The sequence below is a fragment of the Pipistrellus kuhlii genome, unplaced genomic scaffold (genome assembly GCF_014108245.1).
Source record: "Pipistrellus kuhlii isolate mPipKuh1 unplaced genomic scaffold, mPipKuh1.p scaffold_m20_p_10, whole genome shotgun sequence".
In the NCBI taxonomy this organism is placed as follows: Eukaryota; Metazoa; Chordata; class Mammalia; order Chiroptera; family Vespertilionidae; genus Pipistrellus; species Pipistrellus kuhlii.
The window spans coordinates 56,185,500-56,200,464 of record NW_023425405.1 but is presented as its reverse complement, the minus strand read 5'-3'; the positions used below and the strand labels follow the sequence as shown (position 1 = coordinate 56,200,464).

The 14,965-nt window shown below is 34.7% G+C and overlaps 1 protein-coding gene across 2 annotated transcripts in view; it reads right to left on the bottom strand.

Moving 5' to 3' along the window:
* DPY19L2 (dpy-19 like 2) overlaps positions 1–14,965 on the bottom strand; it is a 41,444-nt gene that overhangs the window by 14,051 nt on the left and 12,428 nt on the right. For both annotated transcript variants that reach the window (XM_036429884.2, XM_045578643.1), the window contains exons 8-15: positions 13,690–13,781; positions 12,713–12,812; positions 9,396–9,473; positions 8,640–8,726; positions 4,976–5,035; positions 2,963–3,043; positions 919–1,020; positions 337–408 (exon numbers count right to left, since the gene is read on the bottom strand). In XM_036429884.2, the coding sequence (XP_036285777.1) occupies positions 337–408; positions 919–1,020; positions 2,963–3,043; positions 4,976–5,035; positions 8,640–8,726; positions 9,396–9,473; positions 12,713–12,812; positions 13,690–13,781 (672 nt within the window). The remainder of the gene's footprint in view (positions 1–336; positions 409–918; positions 1,021–2,962; positions 3,044–4,975; positions 5,036–8,639; positions 8,727–9,395; positions 9,474–12,712; positions 12,813–13,689; positions 13,782–14,965) is intronic.

Sequence of the window (14,965 nt, the reverse complement as noted above, 5' to 3'; positions counted from 1 at the left end):
ACAACTATAACTCTTCAGCCATATGTGTGGTTGTTTACGTCCCCCAGCTCCCACAGGCTGTGGGTTCTAAGGCACGGGCCTTTTTGACCCATTGTCCCTACGATGTTAACATCGTTTTTGCTACATGGTGGGTGACTGATAACATGAAAATACCTTTTATAATGTGGCTTTCTGAAACAAATCAACAAACATAATACTAGATTTTTTAAAAAGTTAAATAGAAAATGGTTTTTAAGCGGGGAGGAGTTCATCCTAAAAATAAGATAAAATTCTGAGACATTATCCCTCTACTATAAGTTATTATCTTTAACTCAAAGTGTTAAAAAATTTAAATACCTTTTTTAAGATGAAATAAGTAATCGTCATAACAAGTGGAAGCAATAATGTCCTTGTGTATCTCAGTGGAGTCTGAAATAAAACCAATTATTCAAAATAGTCATTTATTAAGTTTCAAAGTGAGATTAGTGGTGTTCCTTTGCTGGCAATGTCTTGTCTAAATTTTTTGTAGTAATTGGGGTATTAACTGAAATAAAACTGAATTTTTAAAAAACCTAAATAAGAGTTTGGATTTACTTTTTCTGGGTAGTCCCATACCTCCAACTGACCTAGATTATTACAAGTGATTGAAGTGTCATAACAGTCATTCACTGTGGCTCACATGACATGCTAAGCACCCTCCTGGACTGTCTCATTCAACCACCACCACCAACTTCGTAAGATAGGAGCCCTTGTTTCGTGCTTTTACACGAGAAAACAGGTGAGGAAGGCCATGTGATTAGCAAAGTAACTGTGAAAAGTGATAGGGTAAGAGTCAGATGTTTCTGAATGAAAATTTTGAGTTTCAGATTCAAAAGAAAACTTAGGAGCAAAAATTATCATGCCAGTAGAGAAGGAAAAAAACAAAACAAAAAAACATACCGCTTTTTCCATAAAGCCAAATTCAGGAGCACAAGTGTAAATTAAAGTATCAAAATCTGTAAACCTCAAGATTCTCGCAGTTATTAGGTCACTCAGGCGAATCTGGAAGAAAATAGAGTAGAGCAAATTAAAATTATGCCAATAATTGCAGTCAATAACAACTCGTTTGATATCATGGTAATAAAAGCTACAGAGCACATAAATCCGGTACCTGGTGTCCCTCTCAAAGGAAAAAGAAAATACAGTGAATAATACAATGCATGCTATATGCTGAACTATGAAAAATAAATGTCAAGAGAAATGAAAAGTTGAAAGAGGTCAGAAAAAACAAGCAGAGATGATAATGTAAAGAGTGAGCCAAAATCAATATTTGCTGGGCAGAAACCACCACGCAGTTAATCATGAGATTTTATAATCACATCATTTACCAAGGAAAAGCAGTTTCATGTTAAGCCCTTTTACCACACATTGTAAATCATGAACCAATTTTCTATGCGCTGTCATTTTCATCAAGCCTCATGCACTGATTACAACTTTTGGTGCTTCTTGAATTTCTCAGACGTACCATCAAGCCATTAACGTGACAGCTGTCCTTCAGAGGAGTTACAACAACTGCGCATACCACTGGGAGTTCCCTGATCTCCAAGGACTCTAACATAAGCACTACCAAGCACCCCCACGCGGGACTCCTGTGTATCACCTGCGGTTGGGGAGACAATGCTTTTCCCACTGCATTCTCCGACGGCCAGATTAAACAGGGAAGTAGTTGGTATGAGAACCTTAATTTGGAGCATTTTACAAAGACAGAAATTATTTTATATCAAGCTTATATGGTTACCTGTGGTTATTCATGGTTCCCATCACCTACCAGGACAGAGGATGTGGGGGAGGGGGGAGGGTTCCTTCATGGTTCTAACTTACAGCAAGTCTGGTGACTAATAATTTAACCAAAACACATTAGTTTCAACTCTTTCTCACTGCTGTCTCAGAGGAAGTCACTTAATAAGAGTACCCAGGATATATGTATATGTGTAAAATTTGTAAAGAGTCAGTTGACAACATGCAGCAAGGCAGGAAAGAAAAACACAGATGAACCACAGAACTAAAGAAAGTTTATCATAAAATATATACTCCCCAAAGAATAAAAAGAACAAAGGGGGAAAGAAAAAAAAGAAAATTGTCAGATATAGAGAGAAGAGTAGCAAATACCCCTAACAAACTACTATGTAAAGCTAGCAATGAATAGCAAATAAATCCCCACATTCTAAAATTGTACTTAACATGCACACTTATGCAAGTTTAATTTTATTGGATGACAGCACTTGACCTCTTAGAGAAAAAATACCACACTCCCTTGTTAAAGCTGAAGTGATCTCAGCATTCCATAGGGTCTTAATTGGACAGTACTAGGTAAGATAAACCTCAGAATAGATTATTGCAGGATTCATGCATGTATGCTCATATCCCAACAGTAAGTGCTAAAAATCAAAAGTAAATTCATTGTTTTCTATTCCTTAAACTAATTTTTAAGTAGGGACTTATGTTTTTAAAAGGGCCATTATTAAGGCATTAGCCTTAAAACATGCAGAAATGCCATACATGAGGGGTAAGTGGTCCATGTATTTTCCAGAAAATAAAAAGATAGCGAACTTTTAAGAAAAAAAGTTTTTAAGACATCAAATCACCTCTTGCATTTAAATCATAATTATGAATAAAAATATTGGTGTTTTAAGAGTTCTATGTTTCAAAGCTGAGTACAGACTGCTCATGTGCTAACAACATCTGCAATAATTATTTAAACAAATAATTATTTGTATTTCAATTGAAATTAACTAACTACTAAACATATTTTTTTCCTAGAAGGCTAAGTCAGCACTCATTGATACACATTTTTCTCAGTATTTACTAATAATTAGCTTGGGGCCCTTGAAGAAGGCACTTAACCTATATAAAATGAAGGGGTAAGAAAATAGTTGGTTGCAAAGTTTTCACCCAGGTATACATGTTTACAAAACGTTTTATGTTTTAACTGGCAAGTACTTACATGATCTGAAACACCTAAGATTTTAGTTGTCAGGAATTTCAAAATGATTGTTCCACAAAACCAAACAAAACATTGAATTAGCTAAGGAATAAAAAAAATAGAAGTCAGATACTAAAAATTACCCGGTTAAAATATTCAATCATATCAATAAATGGCATAGAAAAAATTTAATCATTCCAATACCTCACCTGTACAACCAATGAAGGATAAAAAATTATATTAGGTTAAGAAAACTCCCTGCTATTTCTACTGTGCTAAGAGTTTTTACCATAAATGGGTGTTCAATTATATTCAATTCATTTTCTGCCATCTAATGGGATAAGTCGCTTTTCTCCTTTAATCTATTAGTGTGATAATTTATATTTATGGATTTTCCAGAAACATATTTGCATTTCTGGGATGAATCCAATTTGATCAGAATGAGGGTACGTAATTATATACAGGTGTTTTCTTTCTTTCAAGTGGCCCCATGACAGTAAAGAATATTAAAAATAGATTTTAATCAATCTTAAGTGACGTTTCTTTTATTTTTTATTCTCACTCAGTATAAAAATAAGAGCTTCATTGTTTTCAAATTTTCCAGTTATGATAGAGTAAGATATGCAATATAATCTTTATTCCACTACCATGAAAGAATTACTTGAGAAATAAAATAGGTTTTTTGCAAGAAAAAGTGTTAATTCACAAAATATCTTTGCTTTTCCTTTTTGACTGGCTTTTTAAAAGACAGGACATCTTCTGCATGGTTTTAGATGACTACCCTGATTTCTTTTTCCCTTTTGGCGATATAAATTATGCAAATTTCAAAACATAAATACTAGTATGTGCTGAACCCTCATTATACCTCAACTTTTCTCTTCTTAAAATATTGTTTCTCTTAAATTACTTAAATAAAAGCATAATTTTTATTCTTTCCAGTCTAAAACTGAAAATATTTAAAACAATAAATTTGCCTCTGCAAATGTTTTGACAGAATTCTCTAAATGTCCAAATACACTGTTCTATATTATTTTTCAATAGTTTATAAATGACATTTTTCAATTTATTTGAGTACAGTTATTAAATAAAAACTTTGAATTTTCTGATTTCTTAGTTTAATATTTTTGAGAAAACATTACCATTTTTTTCTGAAGAAAAATTTCATGTATTGAAAGGGTCATGTCACCAATAACTTAAGGTTACAAATATTTCTACATGTTCATCACAAGTGATAGGAGAATTCCTCAACCAAGAAGAAACTGGCAATACATTCCACTTTATTCTTTTGCTTTCTGAATTGTACTTTCTTTTCTTACCACAACTTTCCCTGTTTTACCCCATCATTATCAATATATAATCACATAGTCCTTCAATATGGCAGGTCTTAATTTTTAATAGAAGTAAATCAAAGAAAAACAGTGTCATCTGCTGATAGTATGGCAATAAGTATTTGCAGTGCCTTCCTAATAATATACTTATTTTACTTGGAAACAAAATACACAAACATAGAGGTAACATGGCCCACGCATTTGTATATTTGGAAGGAAGTCAAAGATTAAGTAGTGTCTAAGTTGAAATAAGAAGAGGCTAGGAGATTGTGGAGAAATGCTTAAAGGACAAAAATACTAGAGTCCACACTTGAAAGCATAGAGGAAACAGAAGGAGAAAAGTAGTAACAGAACTACAAATGTAGTTATTTTGAAGAGATGGTTAGTCAGTTGAGAGAGACTCACAGCAAATAGAAAAAAAAAATTTTAAATAGGGTAGTGGGGGTATAGCAGAATGGGAAGTAAAGGAAGAAAGGCTGAGGGTAGTACCAAAATAAATGAACAAGTTTCTTAAAAATGACTTGTAGACAGATAATAATTTAATAAATTAAAAAAAAATGACTTGTAGTTGCCAATATCTATTTCCTACCTTAAGAAGTAGCTATTTATAAGATTAACTCTAAATCATTCCTTTTGAAGTACATTACCATGTTTAGTTTATAGAAATGAAGAGTAAAGAAATTATGTTTAAAATGTTGAATCTTACCCAGAAGTTGAGTTCAGATACAACCAATCTGTGAATGTTATTTCTCTTTAGAATTATCACCTAAAGAGCATGTAATAAAAAAAGAAACAAATTAACAAGCATATTTCATATGAATTATGTGTTTCAAAAATTACACAGCCACCCCCATCTTCCATCTTGCCTACATCAGCCATTTTCCTAATTGTTGATTTTTCAAAATTTAAAAATGACAAATTTTCCTTGGTATGAGAGATAAATGCTGTGTGTGCTAAAAAGTTGCCTCTAGAATCAAGTTAATTCCTTACTGCATTACTTGGAATGTTTTGTGTAGGGCAACTCCTTCTGATAAGGTAGATAGTGGATATATGTAAGTTATTCAGCAAAATTAGCGGTTTAAGTTAATTTAAAAAATCCTTCCTCTTAAATAAAATGTTTTGAAAAAATTTTTTAAACCTGACTTTTAAGAAAATAAAGGAACTTTCCAGATTCCAAACAAAAGAAGGCAATTTTAAAAACAAAAACATTAATTAGGAGAGAACCTATGGCAGCCTTTAGGGAGGACTGCAGAGAGAGGTTATGACCATATGCTAGTATTAAAAAGGAGGACAGCAGGGGAGGGCTTGGAGTTATGAAAGGTAAGAAACTGAGACTGATTTATAAAGCCAGGGTCCTCAAAAATCTCGGTTCTATCAATGATACGTTCATGTCCCCACCAAATGCAGGTGCTGACACCCTAATCTCCAATGTGACGTACTGGAATGAAACCAGTGGAAGGTAATTAGATCTCTAATGAATAGAATTAGTACCCTTCTGAGGAGGATGCAGTGAAGGTATCTGATTACACATGAAGAGAGCTCTCACCAAGAATCAAACCAGCTGCATCTTGGTCTCAGACTCGCCAGACTCTAGAACTATGAGAAATAAGGCACCCAGCCTCTGGTACTTTTGTTGTAACAGCATCTCTAGCTACCATTTCCAGGGCCTCATTTGTGCAGGGCCATACCGACACCTAATATTCTATCCCTTCCGGTGAAGGACCCCTTTAAAAGTTCTCTTAGTGCAAATCTGGTTATGGAGTCTTTAATATGTCCTCATTTTTGAGCCATATATTGCTAGGTATAGAACTATACATTGACATTGTTTTTTTCTTTAAATGTTATAAAGATGTTGCTTAACTGTCTTATTGCTTGCATTTTTTTTTCCTTATGAAAAATCTGCTGATATCCTTACCATTTGTTCTTCTATATTTAACACATCTTACTTCTTTGGCTATTATTAGTATTATATTTTTACCACAGATTTTGAGAAATTTAATTGTAATATGCCTTACTACAGCTTTCTTGGATTTGAGATATACTGAAATTCTTTATCTCTGAGTTAATAATTTTCATTAAGTTAGAAAATTTTTGGCTGTTATTTCTTTAAATATTTTTCTACTTTTTCTCAACTCCACTCATTTAGATGTGTACTTTTATTTTCCCTATACTAACTGCAAATGATCAACTGGTCTATCACCAATTTGCTATTTTTATTGAGTTAATGGATCAGTTACAAAGCATTGATGGCTACTATCATAAAAAGGGAAGCTCTGAACATTGTGTGCATTCTGCTAAAAGAATACTACTATGCTAAAGGGATAAAACCTTAACCTATCCAAGTTTTAGATTCAATTATTAACACATTATAAATACAGAAAACAAAGGAGGATGTAAAGTTATATACCATAAGAATTCAAAGAATAAAATCTAGACCATAGCATCCTCTACATGTTCAATGACCTAGGCTCTTACATTTTCTAGGAAAGAAAACAGGCAGATATATAGGAAACCTATAGATTAAAAATAGAGATACAAGTTATAAAAATATAAAGGAAATCTAGGAATGATTACCATAGTCAAGTCATTATTGGGGCAGGATGGTAGGAAAAACTGATTTTTTTTACTTGATGTCAGTTTATTTGCCAAAAACAGTTCATTAATAAGTACTTTCAGTACTAGTGAGTACTGTCAGTACATAAAACACTGGTTTTACGCAATTTTCTGTATTTCAAAATAAAATAACTTCCTTAAAAAGAGGTGGATGAGCATACTACTACAAGTCTTTTGTCATGCTTAAAAGGCTTGACAAATTTTTAAAAATGAAAATCCTGCATTTTTGGGGAGCAAGAGAATGGATTACTTATTGTAAAGAGGGAAAAGAAAAAAAAAGTGTGGGAAGCAAAATATGTTAAAACATAAGGGCAATCTCAAAAGGTTCAATCAATAATTTACATGGGGAAGTGTTCTATTTTGGTATTACTGTGGTTGGCATCATTTTTGGTAACTGCAGAAAGAGAACATGCCAGTATCATTCCAGTGGAGAACATTATAGGTTCTGGCTTATGGATATCAAAAGTGTGACTATAAAGTAATAAAGCCAATTTACTGAACCACTGTTCCAAATACAAATCCAAATGGTTGTCATTCAGTGAAAGTCAGTCACATGAGGAGACTACTTACCTATTTTAATTATGTTATCATTGCTCACAACAGTTTGGAACTCCATTTTCTAAACTACCTCCCGAAGATAATTTAGGTATGGGTGCAAGAAAATAGGTCTTATTACTTTAATGTCACACCATATTTTGATCAAAATCTATATATTACCCAGCCCAATCACCCACCTTATTCACAAGACTTTGGTTGTTTCCAAAAATCAAATCCACCCTTGAAAGACGAAGTTTTGCCACCATTGAGGATATTCAAAAGAATGTGCCACAGTCTGTGAAGGCAATTCAGAGGAGTTCCAAAAATGTTCTGAGCAATGGCAGTGTCACTGCAATATGTACTTAATCTACTGAAGTGACTTAGAAGGAAATAACTAATCTTGGTAACAAATTAATGGTATATTTTAAAAGCAAATCTTGCCCAACCAATGTTGTTCATTGGCCAAGTGTCGACCTATGAACCAGGAGGTCATGGCTCAGTTCCCAGTTAGGGCACATGCCTGGGTTGTGGGCTCAGTTCCTAGTTGGGGGCATGCAGGAGGCAGCTGACCAATGATTCTCTCTCATTATGGATGTTCTCTCTCTCTCTTCCTCCCTCTCTGAAATCAGTAAAAAGAAAAAAAAAAAGAAAAAAAATTCTAAAATAAAAGTCAGTCTTACCTGCTAGTTTTTTTTTTTTTTTAAATATTTACTTGGATATCTGCCCTACAATGGTAACTTTGTACCATGTTCTTTTCTAAGGATGATATAGAAAACTAGTGGCCCAGTGTACGAAATTCATGCACATTAAAAGGGAATTAGAGGAAATATTTCAATATTGCTATTTGCCCTTTATCTATAATAGAAATATCAGAAACACTGAAATTCGTTTGATTCAGTGGATAGAGCATCAGCCTGCGGACTGAAAGGTCCCAGGTTCGATTCCAGTCAAGGGCATGTACCTTGGTTGCAGGCATATTCCCCAATAGGGGATGTGCAGGAGGCAGCTGATAATGTTTCTAATTCTCTATCTATCCCCCTTCCTCTCTGTTAAAAAAAAAAAATCAATAAAATATATCTTTTCAAAAACTTTTTCATATGATTAATAAACAGGAAAGGGCCCTATTTGTTCTCCTAAACCTATATTAGGTGCATTAAACCTCCTATTTCACAGGTTACAAAAACAAAAACAAAAACTTCATGAGCTTAACAAATACTTACCCATGTTATTAACAAAGATGAAGAATAATAAGAAGATAAATACATTGTATTTCCAAACATCAACACAAAACAAAGGAGAACTGAAATCTGAAAAGTGAAGGAAAGAATGTTTCATCATTATTGGATTTATAGCATAACTTTGTCTACAGGCATATAGCCATTCCAATACAAACACTTTATGCATAAATAAGATTAATAAATAGATCTTGGATGAATGATAGAATTTCAACACAGATAGATTCTAAGTAGTTTCAACATTATGAATTCTATATAGAAAAAATTTTTTCTCTGCTACTTGGTACAAAGAAAACTGCAAAAAACTATTATTTCTATTGATTCAATAATGGAGTAATATAATAAATAAAGCTTAGTTGTATTAATTTTTTATCTTATTTTTGTTGCCCTACCTGATGATTTTTATTACTAAGGAAGCTTTACTTTATGTTTTTAGCTAGAAAATATTTGTTATTAAGGGAGATGTGTTTGGAAACAAAGATAGAAACAAAAATGCAAAACCAAAATTTATAGAGTGTCATATTCATGCACAGTGCTAGAAATTTCAGGTCTCAGGGAAAAGGTAGTTTCAAAAATAGTGACTAATAATAACTAAAACATAAAAATAAAAGTTTCAGAGAGTATGTTATAATATGGTATCTATCATGTACATTTCCATTTTGGTGTATTAAATAAGACTTTAAAGAAGGCGTCCCTGAGATCTTATTTTAATATTTGACTTATAAGTATGAAAAACGTTACCATGTTCATATAAATGATCTTCTTAAATTTGCTTGGCTCAATGTACCCCACAACATACATGGGAAATAATGAGGCTATCTGAAATAAAGATATTTAAAAAAAGCAAAAGTGAAAAAAAATTTAGAAAACAAATACTTCACTATTCATAAGCAAAGTACATGTAAACAGGAGAGTCATATTTCTAATAATGATACTGAAGTAATTTCAACTAACCTCACTGGGAACTAGAATAGCTAGGGAAAATACCTAAATAAAAGCCACAAAGTACCAACAAGGCCAAAAAGAAAAAAGAATTAAGAAGCTAAGACCGGAGAAAAGATGGAAATCTGCAGTGCTAAATCATGACAATTTGGGGTACTTTTCTCCCAGAGGCCATTTGCCAATTCCAATAGTAGCAGATGCCTGCCAGCTGACATGCAGGAGGGAGATTTCCACACTCAGAAGTGAAAGCCCACCCTTGCTAAGTCCACAGGCTTTGGCGTGGGGCTTCAAAGAGCTATACTAAAAGAGCCAGAAATCAAGCAGTGCTCAGAAAGGTGAAAGCCCACCTTTGAACCATATCCTCCTCTGATCACATGAGGGTGACTCAAGATTGTGAGCATCTTTATTTGCCTACTGGCAGCAAATCTAATCTTCTCTGGAAGATATTAATATCAAACTAGTCTTAAATGAACAATACCAGTGGTTGACAAACTCATTAGTCAACAGAGCCAAGTATCAACAGTACAATGACTGAAATTTCTTTTGAGGGCCAAATTTTTAAAACTTAAATTTCTAACGCCACTTCTTTAAAATAGACTTGCCCAGGCTGTGGTACTTTGTGGAAGAGCCACATTCAAGGGGCCAAAAAGCCGCATGTGGCTCACAAGCTGCAGTTTGCCGACCATGGAATTATACCATTGTTAATACACAATGTCCAATACCACATCAAAACTAACTAGATATAGGAAGATAAGGCATTATTACAAACACAATGGAAACAGATCCTTAATCTACTTCAGGGGTCAGCAAACTTTTTATATAAAAAGCCAAATAGTAAATGTTATACTCTGCGGGCTATTTATAGTTTCTATTGTATACACTAAGTTACCACTCAACATGGTCAATAGGCTTCAGTGACTTTAAGCTAAAAGACATAAATGAAAACAATTTTACCATAGGCTAATTGATATAAGTTCTCGTGGAATCTCATCAATGTTATAACAATACAATATTAAATGAAACGATGGTTGAGGACTTGCTGTATTCTTTCTTGGTTTTTGTTGTTGTTAATCCTCACCCACAGATATTTTTTCCATTGATTTTTATAGCGGATGGAAGGAGACAGATAAGAGGGAGAAATATCGATGTGAAAGAGACACATCAATTGGTTGCCTCCCCCATGCGCTCCGACGGGGCCAGGGATCGAGCCTGCAACTGAAGTACATGCCCTTGAGCCGAGACCCTTTGGTGCATGGGCTGATGCTCTAAAACACCGAGAAACCCGGCAATGGTTCTCTTTTATTTTTTAACAACACTTTAAAAATATAAAAACTACTCTTAGCTTACAAATCACTAAAAACATGCCTGACATCATCAGGCAATGACTTTATGTTTGACATGTGCAAGGAAATAACAGATAGGATTGAAAATTCCAGGAGAGTACATGAAAGCCATTTAAGAAAGAAACAAGTTGAAAATATACAACTAGACACTGTAATAACCAAAATTAATAAGACAAAATGGGTTTAAAAGCAGGTTAAACCAGTGACAAACTGAAAGACAGATCAGAAGAAAACATCTAGAAAAAAGCATAAAATGACAAAGGGGTGAATAATGTATGCAAGAACATGGGAGATGTAGAGTATATGTTGTAAAAATCTAATATATTTTACTTTACATCTCAGAAAGGAATAAGGGAATTAAGTAAAAGCTATATTTAAAGAGGTTTTACCTGAGAAGTTCCCAAAATTTATAGAAAAAAAATCAAGTACTGATTTATAAACTATTACAAACCCCAACAAGGGATAAATTATAATAAATAAACCTGACCACACTTAGGCACATCATAGTAAAAACTGCTCAAAGCCAAAGGCAAAGAGAAAACTCTCAAAAGCAGTTGGAGACTAACTGACTTTAAGACTTTCTACAAAGCGGCAGTAACTGAGACACACAATATCGCTATCGGAGAAAGAATAGACAACTGACCAGAGGAATAAGAGAGAGCTTAGGAACAGATGCTCACGATTACAGACAACTGAGCTTTGACAGAGGAGCAAAGATGATTCTATGGAGAAATTATAGCCTTTTTAACCAACAGTGCTGGAAGATTTGCACACCTGGGGACAAAAAATAAATCCAGACCTAGACCTTACACATTTCATGGTCACATCTACTGATATCCTCCTTTATAGCATAGCTCAATGGTTGAGCATACACCTATGAACCAGGAGGTTACAGTTTGACTCCAGGTCAGGGCACATGCCCAGGCTGTGGGCTCGATCCCCAGAGGGGGCGTTCAGAAGGCAGTCAATGATTCTCTCTCATCATGTTTCCATCTCTCTCTCACTTTCTCTCTGAAACCAATAAAAATATGCATATTTTTTAAAAACTCAGATCAGCTTCTTGCCATAAAGTACTGAGTTGTTTAGGTAAATAGGATATGGTCTCAATTCGCTCAAGAAATATCACAATTAAAATTGAGAAATGGTGTCCAGCAAGACTGTGCTTCAGACCAAACAGCTGATGTTTAAGCTGGAGCAGAAGCGGCACCATGAGAAATAGGATTGGTCCTTACCATGTTGCATACAGTATTTTCCGGCGTATAAGACGACTTTTGAACCGAAAAAAAGTCAACCGAAAATCGGGGGCAAAAGACCAAAATTGCACAAAAATTACCTGCAGATCTTGACGGCAAAGTAAGTATTTTCTTTGAAGTGGGGGGTAGTCTTATACAGCGAATATAGGCCTAAACCTATGTTTTAACTGTAAAATTAGGGGATCGTCTTATACGCCCAACATAGTTCCTAAGGCAAAGACAGTCTGCAGGTAGGTTTGTTTACAGAGCTCACTTCCAATGCCAACAAGAAAAGTGTGAACTCAAATAATCAGGAAAATCCTTTTCATGCTGACAATGAGCATCTGCCTAACTAAGCAGTACACCAGCAGACTATAGATGATATGACTTGTTATTTTTCAAAATCACACATACATCTAAACTTCACAATTACTCCACTTTTTTTAAATCTATCAGGGCACAAATATAATCGCATTGTAACACAGGTAAAGAAACAACCAAGTACATTTGCATTCAATTTGAATTGGTTTAATCATCTTACCTGCGTAAAAAGTATAAACTGAGCAAACTGCCAGGGGAGCATGAAGGCAACGTTGGAGAGGCAAAGCGCAATGAAGTACCTCCCGCTGCTGTGCGAGGGCCTGGGGGAGAGAACGGACACCAATGAGTGTGCCACTAAACAGGTCAACTAACCACATCCAACAAAATGGCCACATCTAACGATTCCCTCCTCCTTCCTAGAAGACAAGGTGCAGTTCACTTTTAAAAGCTCATTTAAAAGGACTTAAATGCTACTTGGGTTATAAAAATGTTTAGCATAAAACTATCTGAATTAGAGCTCTGAAAAGAAATATCAGGCTTTGTTTATCTGTAAATATCATTCAGTGAGAGGGCTCACTAACTTGTGAAACCTACTTCTATGATAAAAGTATTAATGGGATTCTACTATTCACACCTTTTTTTTTTTTTTTAACACTTTTGTTGTTGCTGCTGCTGCTGCTCAGACCTCTTCAAGTCGGAAAGGCTTAAAAAATTAATTCCAACACAAATAAATGTGTCCAAGAAAAGCACTGGAGATAAACTGATGGAACTGCTAGAAACATCAGTGGTTAAGAAATTTTCACAAATGTCTAAATATATATGCTCCTTGTCTAGCCTAGCATTTCCTAAGTTCATCCTTGTATGGGACACTCCTTTCTCGGAATATATATTCATGTTCCCTCAAAACCACAGGTGGGAAAACAAGTCGGATTACATAAGCTTGGAAGGGGAGAAATTTATAGTTTCCTTAAAACCTATACACATAAAAACTTATGTTTTTTATTAAAACATCATGTAGTTATCGAAAACTTAGTATTTTAGATTTTCTTAAATGGCTAACTTATTTTAAAAGTGATTAAAAAAATCAGCACCTACATTTGAATAACTTTTTCTTTTTGAATAACTTAAAAGGTTGATGCATTTTTTAAGAAACGTACCTTATAATACACTTAGATTTGTTTCATAAATACAAATTACCTGAGGATCAAAGTTAGAATGCACATCTGAAGTACAAGAAATGGATACGAGAAACTTTCCCGGAGAGGTGGAGTCCACATCACGCGAGTAGCCTGAAACCAGTTAAATGCGTATTCACTTTCCATTCCATTGCAATAAACACTATTAATCTCAAAATCATGGCTGGGGCCTGGCCAGTGTGGCTCAGTCATTAAGTGTCAACCTATGAGCCAGGTCACGGTTCGATTCCAGGTCAGGACACTGGATTGTGGGCTCGAACCCTAACGGGGTATTTAGGAGGCAGCCAATCAATGATTCTCTCTTCTCATTGATGTTTCTTTCTCTCTCTCTCTCTTCTACTCCCTTCCTCTGATATCAATAAAAATATACCCAAATCATGGCTGGGCTGGTTTTACTGCTTTTAATATCACACTCATTCACTTCTGAAAATGCACGTGTAGGAAACGCAAAGTTCAAACAGGATAGTAGGAAGAGCAGCAGTAAGAGTCTGGGAAGGAAAAATAGACCCACATCCCAGCACTGCAGGGATGACACGGCATCCCAAGGCTTGAAGAGGCACACACACCCAGGAAACACCTAACCAGATGTTAAGATGTTAACTCGGGAACTCACAAACATCATCAAGGCATCATCTTTTCACATGAATGTATTTGGTGAATAACAAGGCATTCGTTTGCTTTTAAGTTACTATATTTAATATATTTATCTATAATTTTATTACTCCCTTGTCTAAAAGATTTTCTTTAATTAACCATCAACCTGTCTCAGTGATAATGAATAAAGGTCATACCATGTATAAGCTGTGCCATAACATTTTTTGTAAGCAAAATTACATATTTTGCTTACAAAAACAAGCCTTTGGATTCTCTCTCTTCTTTTCACTGCCACATCCTCAGCACCTGACAGAGAGTCTGGCACATGTCAGTTGGATGGATGGATCCTATTCTAAACACTTTTTACAAACTCTCCTAAGGTGGCACATCCCGTTGGATGGAACTGGATGCGTTCTATTCTGATTCAGCATTTTGTGCTACTGAAAAGGCAGCAGCATCATGTAAGAGAAGAAATGAGGCTTTAGAGCCAGACAGATGTGAATGGGAACCCCGGCCTCCTCATATAGCGAATGTGAAATCTTGGGTACAGATCTTAACCTCTGTACATTTCTATTTCAAATCTTCTGTGAGGATAACAGCCATCTTCCCAAAAAGGATTGGTAGGAATAAATGAGATACAAAGTGCCTCACTGGTAGGAATAAATGACATACAAAGTGCAGCA